This window comes from Ischnura elegans, chromosome 8, assembly GCF_921293095.1.
Source record: "Ischnura elegans chromosome 8, ioIscEleg1.1, whole genome shotgun sequence".
NCBI classification, from domain to species: Eukaryota; Metazoa; Arthropoda; class Insecta; order Odonata; family Coenagrionidae; genus Ischnura; species Ischnura elegans.
Genome location: NC_060253.1, coordinates 59334564 through 59354335, shown reverse-complemented (window position 1 = coordinate 59354335; position 19772 = coordinate 59334564). Strand labels below are relative to the sequence as shown.

General features: G+C 35.6%; 2 protein-coding genes across 6 annotated transcripts in view; one reads left to right on the top strand and one right to left on the bottom strand.

Moving 5' to 3' along the window:
• LOC124164305 (multifunctional procollagen lysine hydroxylase and glycosyltransferase LH3) overlaps nt 1-19772 on the bottom strand; it is an 83426-nt gene that overhangs the window by 36472 nt on the left and 27182 nt on the right. For 3 of the 4 annotated variants that reach the window (XM_046541556.1, XM_046541555.1, XM_046541559.1), the window contains 7 exons: nt 14478-14644; nt 10973-11149; nt 10209-10408; nt 9732-9869; nt 9511-9632; nt 8961-9062; nt 7976-8101 (listed from right to left, as the gene is read on the bottom strand). In XM_046541556.1, coding sequence (XP_046397512.1) covers nt 7976-8101; nt 8961-9062; nt 9511-9632; nt 9732-9869; nt 10209-10408; nt 10973-11149; nt 14478-14644 — 1032 coding nt within the window. The remainder of the gene's footprint in view (nt 1-7975; nt 8102-8960; nt 9063-9510; nt 9633-9731; nt 9870-10208; nt 10409-10972; nt 11150-14477; nt 14645-19772) is intronic. The other variant, XM_046541557.1, reaches the window with a different exon arrangement.
• Nucleotides 497-5631, top strand: LOC124164306 (immunoglobulin domain-containing protein oig-4-like). Of its 2 annotated transcripts, XM_046541561.1 has the most exons (4): nt 497-918; nt 1077-1349; nt 2161-2310; nt 4704-5631. In XM_046541561.1, exons 2-4 carry the CDS (start codon nt 1236-1238, stop codon nt 4860-4862), a joined length of 423 nt encoding a protein of 140 aa, XP_046397517.1. In that variant the 5' UTR covers nt 497-918; nt 1077-1235; the 3' UTR covers nt 4863-5631. The 2 variants fall into 2 exon arrangements, with proteins under 2 accessions (XP_046397517.1, XP_046397516.1); XM_046541560.1 differs by lacking the exon at nt 497-918 and having other exon boundaries at nt 1021-1349.

Genomic DNA, 19772 nt, shown 5'->3' with positions numbered 1-19772 from the left:
TTATTCAAAGCAGAAGAGTTGGGATGGCATGGGCAAGCATCATGTGGCACAGCAGTGGATACATCCATGGAGGTGGGAGGCAGTAGGGACTGGAGGAGAGGAAGGTTATTGGAAGGTGGGGTAGGTGTGGAGAGGAAAAACCATATGGAAGGGAAAGCTGGTAAAGTAGATGGGACAAGGGAGGGGGGCATAGGGGGAGTGAGTTGGAAGGATGAATGAGGGAGAGGGCAGGAAGCAGTTGGGAAAGGAAATGAATGAGCAGAAATCAGTGGAGGGCTGGAGGATGAGTAAGGGACGTATGAGTGGGACTGGTGGCAGGGGGAGCAGACAACGAGACCTCATGATAGCAAAAACACTCCCCACACACAAGTGCTGCCATCACCTCCTGCTGTGACCCTCCTCACCAACAGATATCAGGCCCCCCACTCAACCCCCACCTCCCCACTACCTCTCCCTCCTTCCCTCCCTCTCAATTGCCTCTCTGCCCCTTCAATAAACCTCAGAGGACTCTCTCAACAGGGGAGACTTGAGAGAGGGAGTTATAGGATAGGCCATATCCAGCAGTCACCACGGGGAGGAAATAGGAGATGGATCTCCAGTGACCCCACAGAAGGATTGTGCGGCTTGCCCGGGCAGGCAAAGGAAGCCATTTTACGTGAACCACAGCCGAGCTGGGAGTGTTTTCGGGTCGACATCACCGACTGTCATTCTTGAGTGTATTCCTTTCACGAAGGAGGAGTTGAGGTGATACAAGTGCGCGTGCCTCAAGCTTGTGGCCTCCTTGAAAACAAAGCAAGGGGGGGCCCCGGGCAAGGAAAGAGAAGGGGGGACAATAAGCCGATCCAGTAAGTGAAAAACAAAGGGAAAGAGACTCTCCCCCAACTTGGGCCGAGAAGGTTCCTTCGATTCAGTGACGCAGTGAGTTTTTGAATCAAGGGAAGGAGGGAGGAGAAGGTGGGGGTGTTGTTGAAAGGATTTGAGAGTGGAGGGGTGGGAGGGGCACTATTGGGGGAGGGAGAGGGGGGTTCAGAACTTTGACGGCCAGCATGACAGACGCTCCCCTTGTCCTCACTCAGGGTGCGTCGATCAAAAGTGGAGGGGGAAGGAGAGGAAGTGGACGGAATGGAATCCTGACCCTCGGCAGACTCCAGCTGCTACTCCTGCTGATCTCAATAGCGGTCTACCTGATAGTGAATTCAGGGCCCGACACTGGGATCGGATGGCCCCCGGGCGTAATGGCCAGGAGAGGGAGGGGCCGCAGCAGGTCCAAGAGCAGAGTGCAAATTGGCTTGCCCATCACAGGAAAGTATCGAGACCCAGAATCAGACCAGTACTACAACAACAACAATGTGAGTTGAAGTATTTCCTCATATTCATTCAATCTCCTGTAAATACTGTTGCCATGCCAGTTAATTTGATCACAATGATAGGAGTGTTGAGAAATTAAAAACAAAACTACAGTATACTATCTCGTTACCAATGAATAACTTCATTTTGAAAGGAGGATCCAATTAAATATTATGCCTAATAGGATATGCATGAGCTTCATGGCACAGCTGCATTTCCAAAAACTGCCATAATAGTTGATTCTCAATTTTACCTCAAAATTAAGGCTCAAAATGTTTCTCAAAATCAGTATTTGATGCTTTCAAAAACTAAAGACAGCTACTAAATATGAACCATATAAAGTATTACAACTGACAGCAATATCATTTGAACAGAATGCATTAAAATACCTTTAATACTATGCAAAGAAAATAAAGACCTCATACTTTGGGAGATAAACTACTGAAGCTGTTAGTTTTTTCAATACAGCTGCATGTGCATGTTTTATTTCCACAATTCCCAATCAACTATGGCATAAGGTTCTATGTTACAGAATTTTGACTAAAAGAATTCCTTTCGCATGTGAGTTCTAGGTAACAGAGTTTTGATCAAAGGATTGTTTTCGCATGACTTTCTATAAGTAAAATGGGGTGAAATGACTGAAAGCAAGACTTTGTTAAGCAACAGTTAAATTGCACCTTAAAAAAATAAGATAAAAATTGGATGTAATGACTTTCAACTAACTGTTCACCATGAGGCAGAAATGTTTTGCCTATATCTATAAATGATGACTGATGCATGTTAATAATTCTTTTTTCAATATTCTTCACCCAGGGAGCAAAGATAATCCTAGCATCACATTTTGATTATGAGTACGTACTGGGACACAAGATTGCCTTCTTATGTGTGGCAAGAGGCTCTCCTCGACCACACATCACTTGGTTCAAGGATGGCACAGAACTGTATGCACACTCCTATCTACATGTAAGTGAAATAAGTTATTTCTTCATTTGATTTGATTTAACGTAAAAGTTAAGGATAGATACTACAACTGAAATGGGAAAACAATGGTATCACATGATGGTGAATATTTTTCCTGAGATTTCACGAAAGATTATTGATATATGTACTACAAGCAAAGCCCAAAGTGGCAAAATATATATGCTCGAGAAGATATTGCACTTCATATTCATATTAAGTATACCTACATAATTAGACGTAATAGAACATGTAACATCAATTTATCATTTAGCATTCTACTCTAGAATCCAAAATCACTTCAAAACTGATGATATATAATGAAAATTTCACAATATTCATTAACCTCCTTCACACCTGAAATATGAGCACAAGAACTAATGGTTGTCAATTTAGCTTAGCACTTCTAACTGGATTTGACTACTGAACAGAATTTCCACCTTAACGCAAATGTGTAATCATATATAGAATTTAAGGTAGTGAAGCTCAAAAGATCTCCTTAACCTTCACTTTAGTAATACCCATTAGATGAGTTCCCTGTAGAAAATATTTGGTTTAAGCCATGGTAATTGTAAATTTCATGAACCTTTTGATTTTTAACATAGTTGCATTAGAATCATGTGATTTGAAGCATTGGTTAAATGTTCTCTCAGCAATTTTGCATGATAATAAACCTGTCGAGAATCCATTAGGGGAAAATGGGAAACACACCATTCCTTCAAATGTCCATTTCTCAGATTTTCATGAGTTAAGTCAAAAATGGAAGGAAAGGGGTTTCTACCATTTTCCGAAAATACATTCTCCACTGGTTTATTATACTGCAAAATTGCTGCAAAAACATTTGGACGATACATACTTCAAATAACACCATTTTAAAGCCACTTTGTCAAAAATCAAAAGGTTCATGAAGTTTTCAATAACTACGACTTAAACCAAATATTTTCTTCGGGATCCTCATCAAATAGTGTAACTACAGTGAAGGTAAAGGATATTATTTGAGCTTCACTTATTTGACCCTTTAATTTTATGTCAGTTTCAGACTAAATTGATCAAAATAAAACCAAAAATCCTTGTTACAAACAAAAATAATCATTCATGGAGAATAAACTATCTACAATTTAGCCTGTGCTAAGGGTTTAACAAAACTATACTACCTCACCTTTAAAGCTTATAATAAACAGAAAATCATGAAAACTGGCAGGTACTTTTTTATACATCAAAGTAGAAAAGGATCATTAATAAATTTACGGTTATCATTGATAACAATATTTTTGTATAAGATACTCAACTTGCATTCAAATCCAAATAGTTAAAAATCGTCTTACATTCCCGGCTTTTCCTTTACCACTTAAGCATTCTTGAGGGAGGGTTGGGTGACCTACTAGGACAGCATTAGGTTACTGACGTCATTGGTCAAGAGGACCCAGGTTCAAAGTCGTGATTGAAGCCGTCAGACATTTCAAAACAAAAAATCTCAATATGAGAGGAGGTCCAGGGAGAAGAAATGACCCCCATACCCTCAATGCATGAAATTAACACAATTGTGGTTTAGTTTCAGGTGATCCCAACCCCCACTTATTCAAACTAGCATCTGGATTAAAACATTGAGTGAGTAAATTTATAGAATTTCAGAAGTTACAAAAAATTCTCTCCATTAAGCAACCTTGTAGGTTTTTATTGGTGAGGATAGAGCTCATCCCATACCAAGCCACAGCCATATGAATTTCTCACAGACAGAGTAAGGGGAGTAGTTACTTTCCCAGAACCTCCTTACTCAGCAAGAATTATTGCTGGGGTGCCCAAAAACTTCACCAGGAATTTAAACATTGGGATTCTTTGGCCTACTACACTCGGTACTGCACGTTCTCCCATCACAAAAATAAATATTTGTTAAACTCATTTCACAGTAAAAATTGCAAACTAGGATTAAAGGTATCAAGTGCTACCTGCTTTATCAAGGTTGGTGAATCATGTATAAAAACAACAATATCCTCATTTGCCCTAAATGCAATTGATTTTGTCCAGGAAATAGCACAGAATTTGGACTAGGAATGAGATGATGTGACTAAGTTGGATGTGAATCATACTCATTAGAATTATTCTCATGCTAATTTACAGAACCTAACATAATACAAGTCCCTACATGATAATATATTTGATGAAGTCCAATATTAATGGTCCCTCATCTCAAAAAAAATGAATTGATTTGAGTAACTGCTTATATCACTCATACACTCATATCATGATATAACATATACACTGTTTGAGTTCAATCTATTGATTATACAATACCTTTTTGTTCATAAAAGTGAGTCAAATCTGCAAGCTGAATGAAAAAAAGCAAAAAAATTAACAGCAATGCAATTATCTAATAAAACAATTTTCCAATTTACCCACAGGTCCACGAATGGAGGATGGGGAAAGATCGCCTCAAATCCAAGTTAGAAATCGATCCAGCTACGCAAATGGATGCTGGTGTTTATGAGTGCTACGCAGATAACATGTATTCAATTGACCGCAGAAGCTTCAAGACTGACTTCAGCATCAATTTTGACTGATCTATTTTTCAAATGGTGGAAATTCAGGCACAAAATTAAGAAAAAAGTAATGACAGAATATCGGAAGGAAGATATGAAAAAATCAAAATAAACTGTGATTTCTCTTTGCTCATTCACTTTGTTTCCTCAAATGGAGAAACCATGACAGTTGAAGCTTTTGCCCGTGAAAAACAAAATAAGTAAAATTTTCGATTAAAAATCCTACATTTGATTAGACTAAACCTTAATATAAAAAAATTCAGCTTTCGAATTTCTTTCCATAAAAGTGAAGAAAAAAAATTATGTTACTCGACTCTTCAGTATTATAATGGAGCAAACATGCCAGTATTCACACCATTTCATGAATTTCAGCTGATGCATCAATACTTCAAATCCAATGTGTTTATGTAAGTGCCACTGTTAACTTTTTTGAGTAACATTCTTGACTTGGATTTTGTACAGATAAAATTAACTGAGTAGTTTAAAATAATTTAAACCTAATTCCTTCATTTTTCATAAATTATTAATTTTGAGTAACGAATAGAACCAGTCCTTAGAAAAAGAAGTAAAACCCATAACTAATATTTGGGAATATGCTAACACAAATAATAATTATGTTCACAGCAGTATTCGACTATAACTTAAAAAGAGAAGAAAATATGAGAAAAATGTTTCTGTTACTTGTAATGCATACTTTAATAAATTAATATTTTATTCATACTGTAAAAAACAAAAATTTTGTAATATCTTTCGCTGGACAATGGGTTCAAATACAGAAATAAGAATATTATTAGTAAAACACTTTAATCCCTCAAATTTGACATAATATAAACTACAGTTAACTTCAATACTGATTAATAATATTAAAAAATCACAACTTCACCAGCGGATCAGCAATGAAACTATTCCCATTTCCAGGGTAATCAAGAGCCCAGAGTACCACGTTAAAAATAACCTGAACATTTACACTGATTATGAAATGATATAGAAAGAAAAAAAATGCAGGAATAAAGTAAAAGATTAACCCCACTCAGAGACTAACTATCATGCTTTAATTTGCTAATGATGTACATCCTGTCCCTCTAAGACCTTGATATGCCACTCAGAGCCAAGTATGACCTTGAATAATCAAGCCTCAAAGTTAAAAGGAATTTTCCAGCAATAAACAGGAAAACTGATATTCAAAAGTTTCTGTTTTCAAACAGACTGAGGATATGAACATAAATATTCCAGATTAATTCTTCACCTTTCACACACCAAGAGGGTTAATGGTAACTACAGGTTTTATGAGACACCTCTTAATTTGCAGTTTCAAGGAGAACCATAAAATTGTTTGATGCTACAAATGTTTTGAGGAAACTTCCTGAATAATTTCAATACCTCCAACCTTAGCAGAGCAAAAACTTCCTTTCTCTTTGTACTTCGAGTTTGTAATACAAATATGATTTTTAGTTTTTACTTAATCACTTTGGCTAAAAGAGACCTATCAACAAAGCATTCTCAGCCAAATTATCCATCACTTTGAGGAGAATGATGATAATACCTCCCACATGGATGAAAACAGGGACAGGTCTGCATTGCTCCTATTATGGGTGTGCTACTACAATTCAGAGCCAATGGTAATTAGGTAGGGCACAATTAAGATACAATGTTTCATCTGGCAAGAAAGAGCAAAAATTTCACTTGGCAAGTACGTATGTATGCACTTCTCTTTCGCTAGATTGACTATTGACAAGGTCACAACTTTTCTTACCATCCAAAAATTCAGGAGAAATATACAAACTCGACTTTTCACGAATATAACTCCTTTTGCTCATTTTTCTTTGGCTACTTCAATGACTGAAACTGAATACGGGCTAGGAAATTTGATGTTTTGATTCACATGCTTGGAATTAACCAAGTGCTAAAAATTATACACCATCAATTGTTTAGAGACAACAAATAAACAAACCATTAAGCCCAAAATTTTGTTCTCTTGGCATCAGGGGTGCAGCCAGGAATTAAGGCTGGGTGGGGAGATTTGGGCTCAACTAATAGTAGGGGTCAGGGGGGTATGGAATACCTGCCAGGGTAAGCAGGAGGTATGGGGGCCCTAAATTTTTAAGATAAATGGTTCAAAATCGTGAGTTTTATGGCTTCTGAGGGATATTTCATTCATCGTTAAACTTTTCTATAAGTAATATTAATCCAATTAAGTAAAATGGATTAAACTTAAATATTTCTCTCAGTTCTGGAGGGGGAGGTTTATCCCCCGAAACTCCCCTCGCTGCGCCACTGCTTGGCATAGGTAAAACAGATTCTTTAACTAAAATTACAATAGGAAAAACAGCATGTCATGAACAATTCTAATCTTCATATATGAATTAATTAGGATTTTGTCCATTTCTTAAGAATTAACTTCCTAATTTTCTAGCTCTTCCAACACGCGCCAATTGAAAGCTCACGCATCCTCAATTCATTCAATTTATTGATGTTTTGCAAATGACTGGAATTTGTATTTTTCATGCATTTCCTTACAACAAGTATATCCAGAAAATGTTGTAGAAGCTCACTTCCTCACATCGGCGAGATCATCTCATGACCATCAATCAGAAAGCAAGAAATAACAAAGTCATCTTCCATAATTTAGCTGTAGCCTACATGTTATAGCCCTTTTTTTGAGTGATTTGATCCACTAGTTAGATCTTATATGTGCATAAGAATGTTAATTTTGGGTTTTAATGCAGGCCTCCACTTTCAGGGAGGGAACAGGGTTCGAAGTGGTTATTGCACCAATACAAGTACCATATATTTTTGGTATTGGCTCTAATTCTAACTACCAGAAACTCTGGAAGCAAGGACTAAAGAACAAAGAGAGATATCCCTAATACATAGAAAAATTAAAGAACACATAGGGGAATATAAGGAAGTTTATGGAACATTGTGAAAAAGAAAGACCAACAATTAAGCTTCCTAGGTTTGGAGAACACATACTGATTTAAGGCATTAAATATCAAGAAGATCTGAGATATTTCTGTGAGATGATAACCTACAGCTCTTACCTTATAGTTGGCTACAGAAAACACTGCTACTGATCCCAAAAAGTATGCAGAAACAAAAAGAATGATAAAAATTACAAAAAATATCAGACTCACCTTCGTTCATTTTGGACTATCTCCATGTAGTCCATAGACCGAGCATAAAATCCATCGGCAGTTAGAGCACCCCAAAAATTAGACCATGCCTTCTGAGGTCTTGTGAGCATTGGACCAACAACACTCCTATATTAAAAGAAAATAATAAAAATATTAATAATTTTCCATCAAGAAAATTACTCAGAATGTAATTCAATGATTTAAATAGCAAAAAATTGATTCCCATCGACCCAAATAATGAAATAGGATAAAAAAAGGTTAAAAGTTAATTTCCAAACCAACATAAAATTTTGAAAACTAGTAGCATTAACCTAAAATTGCTTGGAATAATTCTTAACTTCTGGCAATGCTAATGATTTTTTAAGATCTGGTTACACAATGTATTAACCCTATACAAGTTAATGTCTAAGTGCATAAACAGTTTTGGTGGACAGGAACAGAAAATTTATGATTGCACGAACTTAAGTTGAACAGGATCTATTTTCAGTATGTGCATTCGCACAAGTTGGGTGGTAACACAATGAATTTTTGCGTTCATTCACGAGCTCATACATTTAAACATTAACATGTACGGGTTAATGTACTGTGTAACCAGACTTTGAGGATTTTATGAAGCAATTAGAGGATAACAATAATATAACATGGTTTCTCAAGCAGAAGCTCATACAAATATGCACGCACACACTGTCAAACATTGCAAAAACAAAATAACCTAAAGCTCCAGTCACAGAGCCAATTTCAGTTCAATTGAAGAATTAAGAATGGCAAAATTACATCAATAATTACACTATAGGTATATTGCAATAACATTTTTTGAGAAAGTCATATCTTTGTTTCAATACTTGGGCTTAATCTTTCATATTTTAATCAACATTTCCATCTATGCAACCTTTCACATTCCTTTTAAAATGTGGATAATTTAAATTAACATAAATTGAATAAAATTTGTCAATAAAAGTTAACATCACAGGATAAAAATGCTTACCTGTTCTGTTCAATGAGATTTATTAATGTGGATGGATTATCCACATGAGCAACAGCATCCACATTGAAGAAATAATCACAGTTTATAGTGCTACAATGGTTTCTGTAATAAAAAAAACATTTATTGAATTATCAAAATCAGAAAAATTATGAACAAACATTTGAAGGAAGTCTTTTTTTCTAAATTTAAGCTATGTGTCATAATTATATCTTTCAAAATCGGAATAATGACCTGGATTCCTGAAGACCCAATAAATACATACTTGAAAATTTTATTTTACTTCTTTTTGTATATTAAATGATAATACAATTAAGAATCATATTTAAAAATAAGAAACCACCATAAAAGTATACCTGAATTAAAATTAAAGGAATCAAGGAATCAACACACGAAACTGCACATAGATATTGGAGACCGAGTTCTTTACCCAATTTCATGAGCATTGCATGTACAATAAATGCATCATGAACATGATTTTTAAGCAAGGTATTTTCAAACCTTTAATAAATTTATTTTAAAACTGAGAAAATGTGACTTTTATAATGCTTACATCGCTAAATTTCGTGCATGCCATTCCTTTATGTTGTCATCTGGAATGATTTGCTTGATACTAGCATATTCATCCTCAACTTCATCAACAAATTTTTTAACATCTTTGGCATGGTACTCTTCCTGTGAATAAAATTTCAACAAATTAAATAAACGATGCATCGAAAGACAGCGAGTAATGAAACAGATCAGTATGGCTATGGAAACAATAGAAATACTTACAGAATTGTGAATAAATATATGTATTCTCTTCTTTGGATATTCTTGTCTTTCCAACTTGTGAAAAAATTCTTCCAAAAATGGGGTAGCTTGCTCAATGAAAATGGCAAATAATACTGTTGGGTAGTTTCCTTCTTTCAGCTGTAAAAATGGATTCATTACATTACAATACACAACCAAACGGCTTTGTAGTACAGCCATTTACCCCTATATCTTTGAAATTTAAAAAGTAATTTAAAGATCATAAACAATCCATAAAAATAACAGATAGGAAATTAAAATAAATGACAACATTCTTATATATTATACATGCCCATTATAGAAAATTACTCTAATAATAGAAGCCTTACATTGCTAGTTTAGCATGGCTCTAAGGTATGTATTGTACAGACCATGCTCAAGGTTGTCTTCATTATGAAAATTACTGAAATGATAAAGATTGATGAGGCCATAAAAAAACCATATCTCATTAAAACTTACATTTGAGTCAGATAAATGAAGAGTATCTTCCAAACATGCAACACAACCATCTTGAGGGTTCCAAGCATTTGCTAGATAATTTCCAAGGGTGTTGAAAATTAACTTGCTTGGTCCATTTCCATGGATTACTGATGGTACTGTTCCATATGCTGTATTTTGGAGATACGCCTCTTTTCCTCTAAACCTCAGCTCAACCTCCACTGAATGAAATAAATAGAAGGTGATGGACCAAATTAATTAATTGATTTCCTGATTCTCTAATTTTCAGCATAGAATCTTAATAAGAATCAAGTATTTCTCAGGATAAAAAATCAGTACCAATTCTAATAAAGCTTTTAACCATGACCATATACAATCGAGTTTCTAGCTCAGAACACCGCTGTGTATAGACTAGAAGTTCATCATAAAAATAACAGCCTATAGTGAGTATAGCACTAAAGTGATTTTTCAGTCTTATTTGGCTCATATAGAAAAGCATAGGGAATTCATTCGCTTATAATAAGTGCTCATGATAGTTCTAACGCTGTAATAAGTCCCCCACTGAAATTTGACTACAGGATGGTAGTTAGCCCATTTCAGATGCATTTCACCAAGGAAAAGGCATCATTGCGGTAGATTAATGAAACCTAACCGGAAGCGATGCATTTGCTACCCATTTTTCTAAAAATGGCAATTAAATTTTTCACTTCATTCATACTAACAGAACCAGCCATCTATATAGACCCTAAACCAATTAAGAAAGTGACATAATAATAAATACTCACATATAGCACCGTTAAGATTTTGGAATATTTCAGATTTGTGATCCAGCTGAATTTTATGCTTTTCCCTCAACTCTGTATTCAAATACACTTTGGTGTAAAAAAGTTGATCATCATCTGAATCCTTGAGTTGTGAGGATGATACAACAGCATACAGATCGTTGGCATATCCAATCAAACCTAAATTTGAAAAAAAAAGATGATTAAATTTCTGAAGCAAATATTTTCTTGAAGATATTCTTCTTAGAGCTAACAATATCAAGAGGTAGGTAGTATCCCTAGCACCACAAGAAATGGTAACATTAAGAGTCGTGATGCTTGTCATAAGATTGGGTAGGGTTAATACAGCAGAATCCCAATTATCCGGCTGCGGTTTATCTGGGTTGCGGATTATCTGTGCATGATTTTCACTCTTGCTCAATTTTTCCCTGATCTTTATAAAAAAATAAATAAAATCAGACGCAAAATCATTGGAATTACGACATTAATGCTAGGATACACCAGGCTTAATATTTCCTTTAGAACCCCCTTAGTAAAACAGAAGCGATCACGTGCTAGCTGCATTCACGGGAGCACTGTGTTCCTGTTTTCTAAGCCTCACAGTGCGCGACAGAGTTCCTTGATCACGCAGCAGTTGCAACACGGGCAACTTGTGCAAGACGTGAATACTTGGCGTGTTGCCTGACAGTGTAGTTTTCGACCTCAAGCAGTGGTTTTGAAGCATTCATGCAAACTACTTCTCTATATCCATGATCACACAACCACGAATGTGTGGTTTTCGAAACCAGGCCTTACGTGGAGCATTAATAATACGAGTACAACAATGTTATCACCACTTAAAAGATCGCGAACTGGCAAAGAAAGCTCTCAATGAGCCCAGGAAGCACTCTGCATTAACAGAATAACTGCATAAATAATAAATGCGATGGTGGTTGGCGTAACATGGTGGAACTCCTTCATGATGCACAAAGGTTAAGAAAAAGACTTCGCTGTTCCACTAAATAAAATATATTTTTGCGGCCGGTTTCGGTACAGCGTATCGTCATCTGGCAATTGATGGGTCACTGCACGGGGTACACCAACCCTCGGCTACCCCGTGCAGTGACCCATCAGCGACGTACTTCCCAAACCTACCTTCCCTTCCCTTACCCCATTCCCCCCCCCCTTTCCCCACCTCCACTCCACCGCCCCTCCATTCCACTGCCCCTCCACTCCACTGCCCCTCTAACGCCTTCAAGGGTATAAATTCTATGTACTGATACTTGTAATTGCCAGATGATGATACGCTGTATCGAAACCGGTCACAAAAATGTATTTTATTTTGTGGAACAGCGAAGTCTTTTTCTTAACCTTTGTGCTGCATAAATAATAATACAGTGAAACCTCTATTTTACACTTTTGAATGGACCACATGCGAAAAGTGCAAAATTGAGGATATTGTAAAATAGAGTATCATTTTCTAAAGGCGATATTGTTTGGGACCTGATAAAAACTGTGTAAAATCAGGGAAAATGTATAATGGGGGAATGTAAAATTGAGGTTTCACTGTATATATTGTTTGTTTTACGTAAATTATGAGCATTACAAGACGTTTAAGTGAAAGTTTGGATTATCCGTGTTTTCCGATTATTCGTGCCGTCTCTCCCCATCATTAGCCCAGATAATCGGGAGTGTAGTGTATTTCACTTACAACAGAAAAAATTCTTTAGAGTGAACTCTTGACACTGGCCTCACAATGTGCCGGCACCTGGCTCTCGTGCCAAACCTCTCTCTCTCAAAAAAAGCTCTGCAGATCTCATCAACTTGCTTCCTTTTCCTGATCACATTCAGGTTTCTGAGAAGCTGTACAAGTGGATAAAATGAAATGTAAAATGGTTGGACTTTGAGGATGTAGCGATTTAGTATGTGAACAGAGACAAGAGGAGACTTGTGAGTGGATTCTGAGAGGCATCTGCTGAAAGAGATATCCATCCATTTCATATAAATTCATCCACAATCTAGGAGAGACTTATGTGTAAAAATTCTTTCTCAATGATCCAAAGGCATTACTTTCAACTTTTATGGTGCTGATTTGTGTGTGTGGAGGAGACTCCAGGGGTATTTCAAGGCTAATTAAGGGTATGAGTAAATTTTGCGTTCGCAATCACTAGGACAGAATTAATTTCGCATATAAATTAATTATTTGTATTTTAGACATGCAGCACTCTCCATAATATGCCAGCCAGCAATATGCCATCAGGAAAAAATCAAGAAAACTTGCGTTTCCAACCATTTAAGTAGATCTTATGATTGCAATTGCTTTCCTATTATTTACAACAAATACTTCAAGAAAAACAATCCAACGAGATGAATACAACTCAATACTTTATCCTAAATTATTTTTCAATTTCTATTTGAATGGAATTTGATCCCCAGGGAAAATCAGCACCAATGAATGTGGGGATGCCAAATGTGATTTGAATATGGTATTACTTGACAAATTAATGTATTTATAATATTTTTTAGAAGAAAAAGAAATTTTGATTTGAAAAATCTTACTCTCATGCCAAACATAAGCTTGTATTTCAGAAAATTCAGCAGATACACATTTGCTCATACCCACATGAAGAAATATTTGTCATGCATTGGAGTAAGGAAGCATATGCTGTTGAAAATGACTTGTAAGAGGGCATAGGGTGACAATAACTGAACATATATCATATAACACTAAGTGAAGATAGTCAATCATTTGATAAAAGAAACAAATTTTACATTGAGTGGGTCTCTTCATTTCCTTATTTTTCATTCGGGGAAAATGAATTAATGTGTGAGGGGGTGAATGACGGCCAGAGGGGCTTTTCCGAAAAAAAAACATTTCTCAGAAGAAGAAAAAGGGTATTTGAGAAAAATGGGATTAGTGAAGAAAAGGAAAGTACAATAGAGGTCTAGAATGATGAGATGTGTCACCCATTCCTCAGGCATGGCTGCTGATGGGGCCATAGCCCACTGTTATGCGTGTACATAGTAGTCAGTCCTGAATTCTTAAGTAGTTGTCCATACACAGAGAAGCAAATGACGAAAGACATGAACAAAGGGAATCATAGGGTCATTTCATGGTTAAAACCAGTGAAAAGAAAGAAAAGGAAACACATTGATGAGATCTGGAGAGCTGGCTACTGAAGGTTAGGAGATATGACGTCTAATGCAGAGACACTTTCGTAAAACTTCAGTTTCATGTAAACTGTATGATATCATGTAAGCTGTAGCATGCATTACAAACAGACTTTGAGGTTATTGTTTTTTAATCTATTGAAAAAAAATTGCCGAATCTAGTCGAAATCAGTTATCTAAAAGATCAATTTTCTTGTTAAATGTGTTAGGAATGATCCAGGTATAAAATTGGAGGCTACTTCCAGAAAAAATTTCTCATCAAAGCCTTAAATATTTCTTTTGGTTAATTCAAATACCATAATCCACTGAATAGATACCTGATGATAAGGACGAAATTTATATAAAATAGTAAAATTACCTCCAGAGTTGAGAAAACGTTTCCCTCTTGAAACAGTGGGATACTGACTAGCAAGAGATTCATCAGGCCAACAACTACGCTCTGCAGAAAATAACACACGAGCACCAAAATTTTCAAATTGTTCAATTATTCTATCAGGTCCAGCAGTCAAAACCACATCATAGCTGCAAGAAAAAAAAACAAATGATAAATAATGGCATAAAAACATGATTGTAAGTTCAAAAGCTACAATTAAAGCCAAACAGCAGGAAAGTTATGGATAGCAAATCACCATTTTATAACACCAAGAAAGGAGAATTAATTTCTGAAGAGCCTAGAAAAAGCCACCTTTTACGCCAAAAGGACGGCCATAGCCACAAATTTTTTGGTAGGGATTCATTTGGAGAGTGAGGGTCAGTTTTGGGGGGACAATTCATTAGTACACATTATGCTGTAACTTCTGGAAATTTGGGGGTTAGGGTTTGAACCCCTTGAACTATCCCTGCATGCTATGGCCTAGGTCAGAAGAGTGGAAATGAAAAACCCCCGGATGGAAAACAGTCCCCAAAGAATGACCCAGCAACAGAATGATTATGAATGGAGATTCACTTACCTGTACCTTGATGAATTCCATGATAAGAAAGAAAAAAAATAGTATGGATTGGTAAAGATAAATTATGCAAGATACAAAATTAACACACAGAGTACAAATGACTAACATGTGAGAGAAAGGGAAGTATAATTTCCAAGGACAGAGCCCTAACCAAACAATTGAATAGTGATGATTTTATGTTTTTCTGCATATGGCTTCTATTTTCTCCCAAAAACACTGGGATGTTAGCGTGGAAATATATCAGCATAAGTGGCTTGGACAACCAGAAAATCACCATCACAGTATAAATTACAGTGAGGAGCACGTTATTGTTTGCTATGCATACTATCTTCCTTCAAGCATACTATCTTCCTTTAAATTTTGATTGTTTTCAATTTGCAATTCAAACTTAAGACCTTTAATTGTTACCTGAACAAATAAAACAAATTTTGTCAAGTTTATTCTGCAATTCATTGATTTTGAAGGAATTATTTCGTAGCATTAATATGGCACAGCCACTTCCATTTTTTTTGGTCTGAGGTTTTGGTTAGTGTACCCTCAGTGAACAGTCAAAGGATTACATCAAAGGGCATTAGTCAATAAGAATAGTTACGCAAAGGATAATAAAGAAAGCCTTGAAATTGAGGTTTCTGTATTGAGATACATTTGTATCAGAGGCTTTCACGAGCAGTTGCATACATCATGTAAAATGCTAGAATGATATATTAGAGGTATACTTAACAAAAAAGTTGGCTCTTTTACTGACAAATTAAATATTAACGTAAAGCATGTAAAAATATAGTTGAAAAGTAGCATTTCAACTGACCAAAATGACAGAGAATAAGTTGAATTGTATAATATATTTTAAATAATTTGTAATGTATATCATACATAGTATTCATAATAAGAATTAGCTCTGAGATATTTCTTAATTTAAATTTTTTGCCACCACAAATTTTAGCATAAAGAGTAAAATACCACAATAAATTTGAACCAAATCAACAGAAAAATAAAAAAAAGATGCTCTTAAATTTAAAATAGCAATTAGATACGATTATTATTTTTGACTAACTTATTTTCCATGACATATCCTGTTACATTCTCTATATAGTATCGCACTAAAATTATTTAGCTATATATATTTCACTTCAAGTTTACAATGGAAAGAACTCTTTGGATAGAAATGTCAAGAGACAATTCAAGACAAAGATATTTCAAATAAAAAGAGAATATTAAGATGGAAGATTGAGAACGTAACTACCCACACAGCACACTCAAAATTTATACCGTATAAAAGTTGCATAAATGGATAGGTATAATATGCAAATAATATTCCGTCGATTATGCACATATTATGCGAATAATATGCACATAATATTTAAATATTATGCCGCCGTAAACTATTACTATAATATTGACATAATATGTATATTATTACATTGTTAGTAACATCCCATCGTTAATTATGATTCATATAAGAATCATAAATCAACAGCCACTCAGCAAACTCAAAAATCCTATTCAGTATAAAAGTTGCATAAATGGATAGGCATAATATGCAAATAATATTCCGTCGATTATGCACATAATATGCGAATAATATGCACATTATATTTAAATATTATGCCGCCGTAAACTATTAATAATATTGACATTGTATGTATATTATTTCGTTGTTAGTAACATTTTATCATTAATTATGATTCATATAAGAATCATAAATCAACGGCCACCCAGCAAACTCAAAAATCCTATTCAGTATAAAAGTTGCATAAATGGATAGGCATAATATGCAAATAATATTCCGTCGATTATGCACATAATATGCGAATAATATGCACATTATATTTAAATATTATGCCGCCGTAAACTATTAATAATATTGACATTGTATGTATATTATTTCGTTGTTAGTAACATTTTATCATTAATTATGATTCTTATAAGAATCATTAATTAACGGCCACCCAGCAAACTCAAAAATCCTATTCAGTATAAAAGTTGCATAAATGGATAGGCATAATATGCAAATAATATTCCGTCGATTATGCACATAATATGCGAATAATATGCACATTATATTTAACCCTTTCACTGCTGTTCAATCTCCGGAAACCTTCTCCTCACATGCGGCGAAAATGTTAAAATGCGTCTCCTGGGCCCATGGATCAGGTACTTCCAGGATGGGTGTGGTACACCCTCCGAAGGGTCACTAATCCCCGACCCTATCCTCGACGAACTCACCCTCGCAGGACCGTCTCATCGGCCCTACCAGCGGGGGCCCTACCTCCGGAAAAGTGACCGCTCTGACTGCAATTTGAAAATCAATCAATCAATCCGATCATCGAAATATGATAGTTTTCATCGCACTCCTGCCAATCAAGCAATCAAGTACGTCTTTGAACCGTGTCTCTGCGATAAAAAATAACGATTTTGTTAACTTTGCAACAAAACGTGGCTGCGGACCACCGGAAATTGGCCATTATATCAAAGTTAACAAAATCATTATTTTTCATCGCAGAAACACGGTTCAAAGACGTACTTTATTGCTTGATTGGCAGGAGTGCGATGAAAACAATCATATTGTGATGATCGGATTGATTGATTGATTTTCAAATTGCAGTCAGAGCGGTCACTTTTCCGGAGGTAGGGCCCCCGCTGGTAGGGCCGATGAGACGGTCTTGCGTGGGTGAGTTCGTCGAGGAGAGGGTCCTGGATTAGTGGGTCCCTTCGAAGTGCTTCATGGAAGTGCTGACCTAATGGCAGGGAGGAAGAAAAAGTACGTCCACCGCAGTCTGTCGTGCGGACGTACTAGGTACGTCCACAGCAGTGAAAGGGTTAAATATTATGCCGCCGTAAACTGTGATTGTATCCGTAAAAATCGATGATCATACATCCTCTGTATCAAAAAATGTGAAAACTTATGTTTTAATATATCACTAACAATTTCGTATCGTTCGCAGAATACTCCACAATTATTATTATTTTTTTATTTTACACACCGGCATATTCCGGTCTGGCGAGGTACGCAGCTTGGTAGCCATCATGAACATGCATGTATGCATGTTCATGGTAGCCATATTGCCGTTGTCCATGGCCGTTGTGTTGTTGTTCATTGTTGTTAGTTGTTGCCGTAGCCATATTGCCGTAGTTGGGAGAATTGAACGTCTATTGAAAAATCTAATATTAAAGAGGAAAAGATGGGTTTACGGAACTAATTTATGTCACAGTACTATTCTGGTAACGCATATACGATAAGGAATAATAAGCTTCATGGTATGAAGAACAGGACTTTATTTAAAATCAAAGTAAGTACACGTACGTGAGTCGTTGTCGTTTGTCATAGGGTAGAAAGCAAATCTGAAATTATCAGCTCCTAATTTTGAGTGTTATTCCCAGTACTTTAATTAATTTTTTTAATTACCTAAATGTATATCTTATGACGGTACTTTTTCAGTCAGAGTCCCAGCTTGAAAAGTGAAGGGAGGCTATTCCAAGGAAAGACGAAGTTTTGGCACTTAAGTACTGAACCAGGTTGTGAGCTGCACTTTCGCCCTGAAGATATCACGTACTTGATCATATATGCATATAATTATTTTAGTTTGTGATTATTAATGACAATATTATCTTTATTGTTTCGGAGTGCATTTTCAAGAACGGCTTGCTTACATCGTTTGCGTGATTGCTCGCCACAACTCTATGACTAACACAGAGATAATTATACGATTAGAAGACCTCTTTGTGGCTTGGAATCACATTTTGGACCATTTTTAATACATTCGCTAAGAAAAGACCGTAGATGTTCAACCATGCGGATGTCATGGAAGGAATCATCGCGAGTGTTGTGATTGTGAATTCGTGTGACATACTTTGTACTTTCTAATCGCAATTTCATGAGTAACGATTATGGAAGGGCGAATGTTTGTCATTAGATGTCATTCACATGATATTTAAACCAAATTTGCGATGATATAGGACTCCTAACTGAATATTTGTATATTTGTGATACAACGATGAAGGATTGTGCCTTGTTTTAGTGCAATGTACCTATGCTGTGTCTACATGAATGATTCATTAAATTTCTCCTCGTTTCCAGAAATCAATTTTTATTCATGTAATTTTCGAATATTATGCAACTGCATGTTATCACGCATCAACGGTATAAAATATGCATAAAAGGTTCGTAGATATGGTATAAAATGTGCATAACATGTACCTAAAGGTGCATACTAATGGTATATATGGGTATAATATGTGCGTATATTTAGCCACATCAATGGTATAAATCGTGCCTAAAAGGAGCATATAAATGGTATAATATGCGCATATATTTTTTAGGCCACATCCATGGTATAAATTGTGCATAATATGTACATAAAAGGTGCATATATATATGGGTATAATATGTGCATATATATAGCCACATCAATGGTATAAATCGTGCATAATATGTACATAAAAGGAGCATATATATGGGCATAATATGCGCATATATTTTAGGCCACATCCATGGTATAAATTGTGCATAATATGTACATAAAAGGTGCATATAAATGGCATATATGGGTATAATATGTGCATATATATAGCCACATCAATGGTATAACTTGTGCATATTATGTACATAATATGTGCATATAAATGGCATAATGTCCTCATAAATTGCGATATTATGTGCATAATATGCGGAATATATGCACTGATGGAATGGCATAATGTTTGCA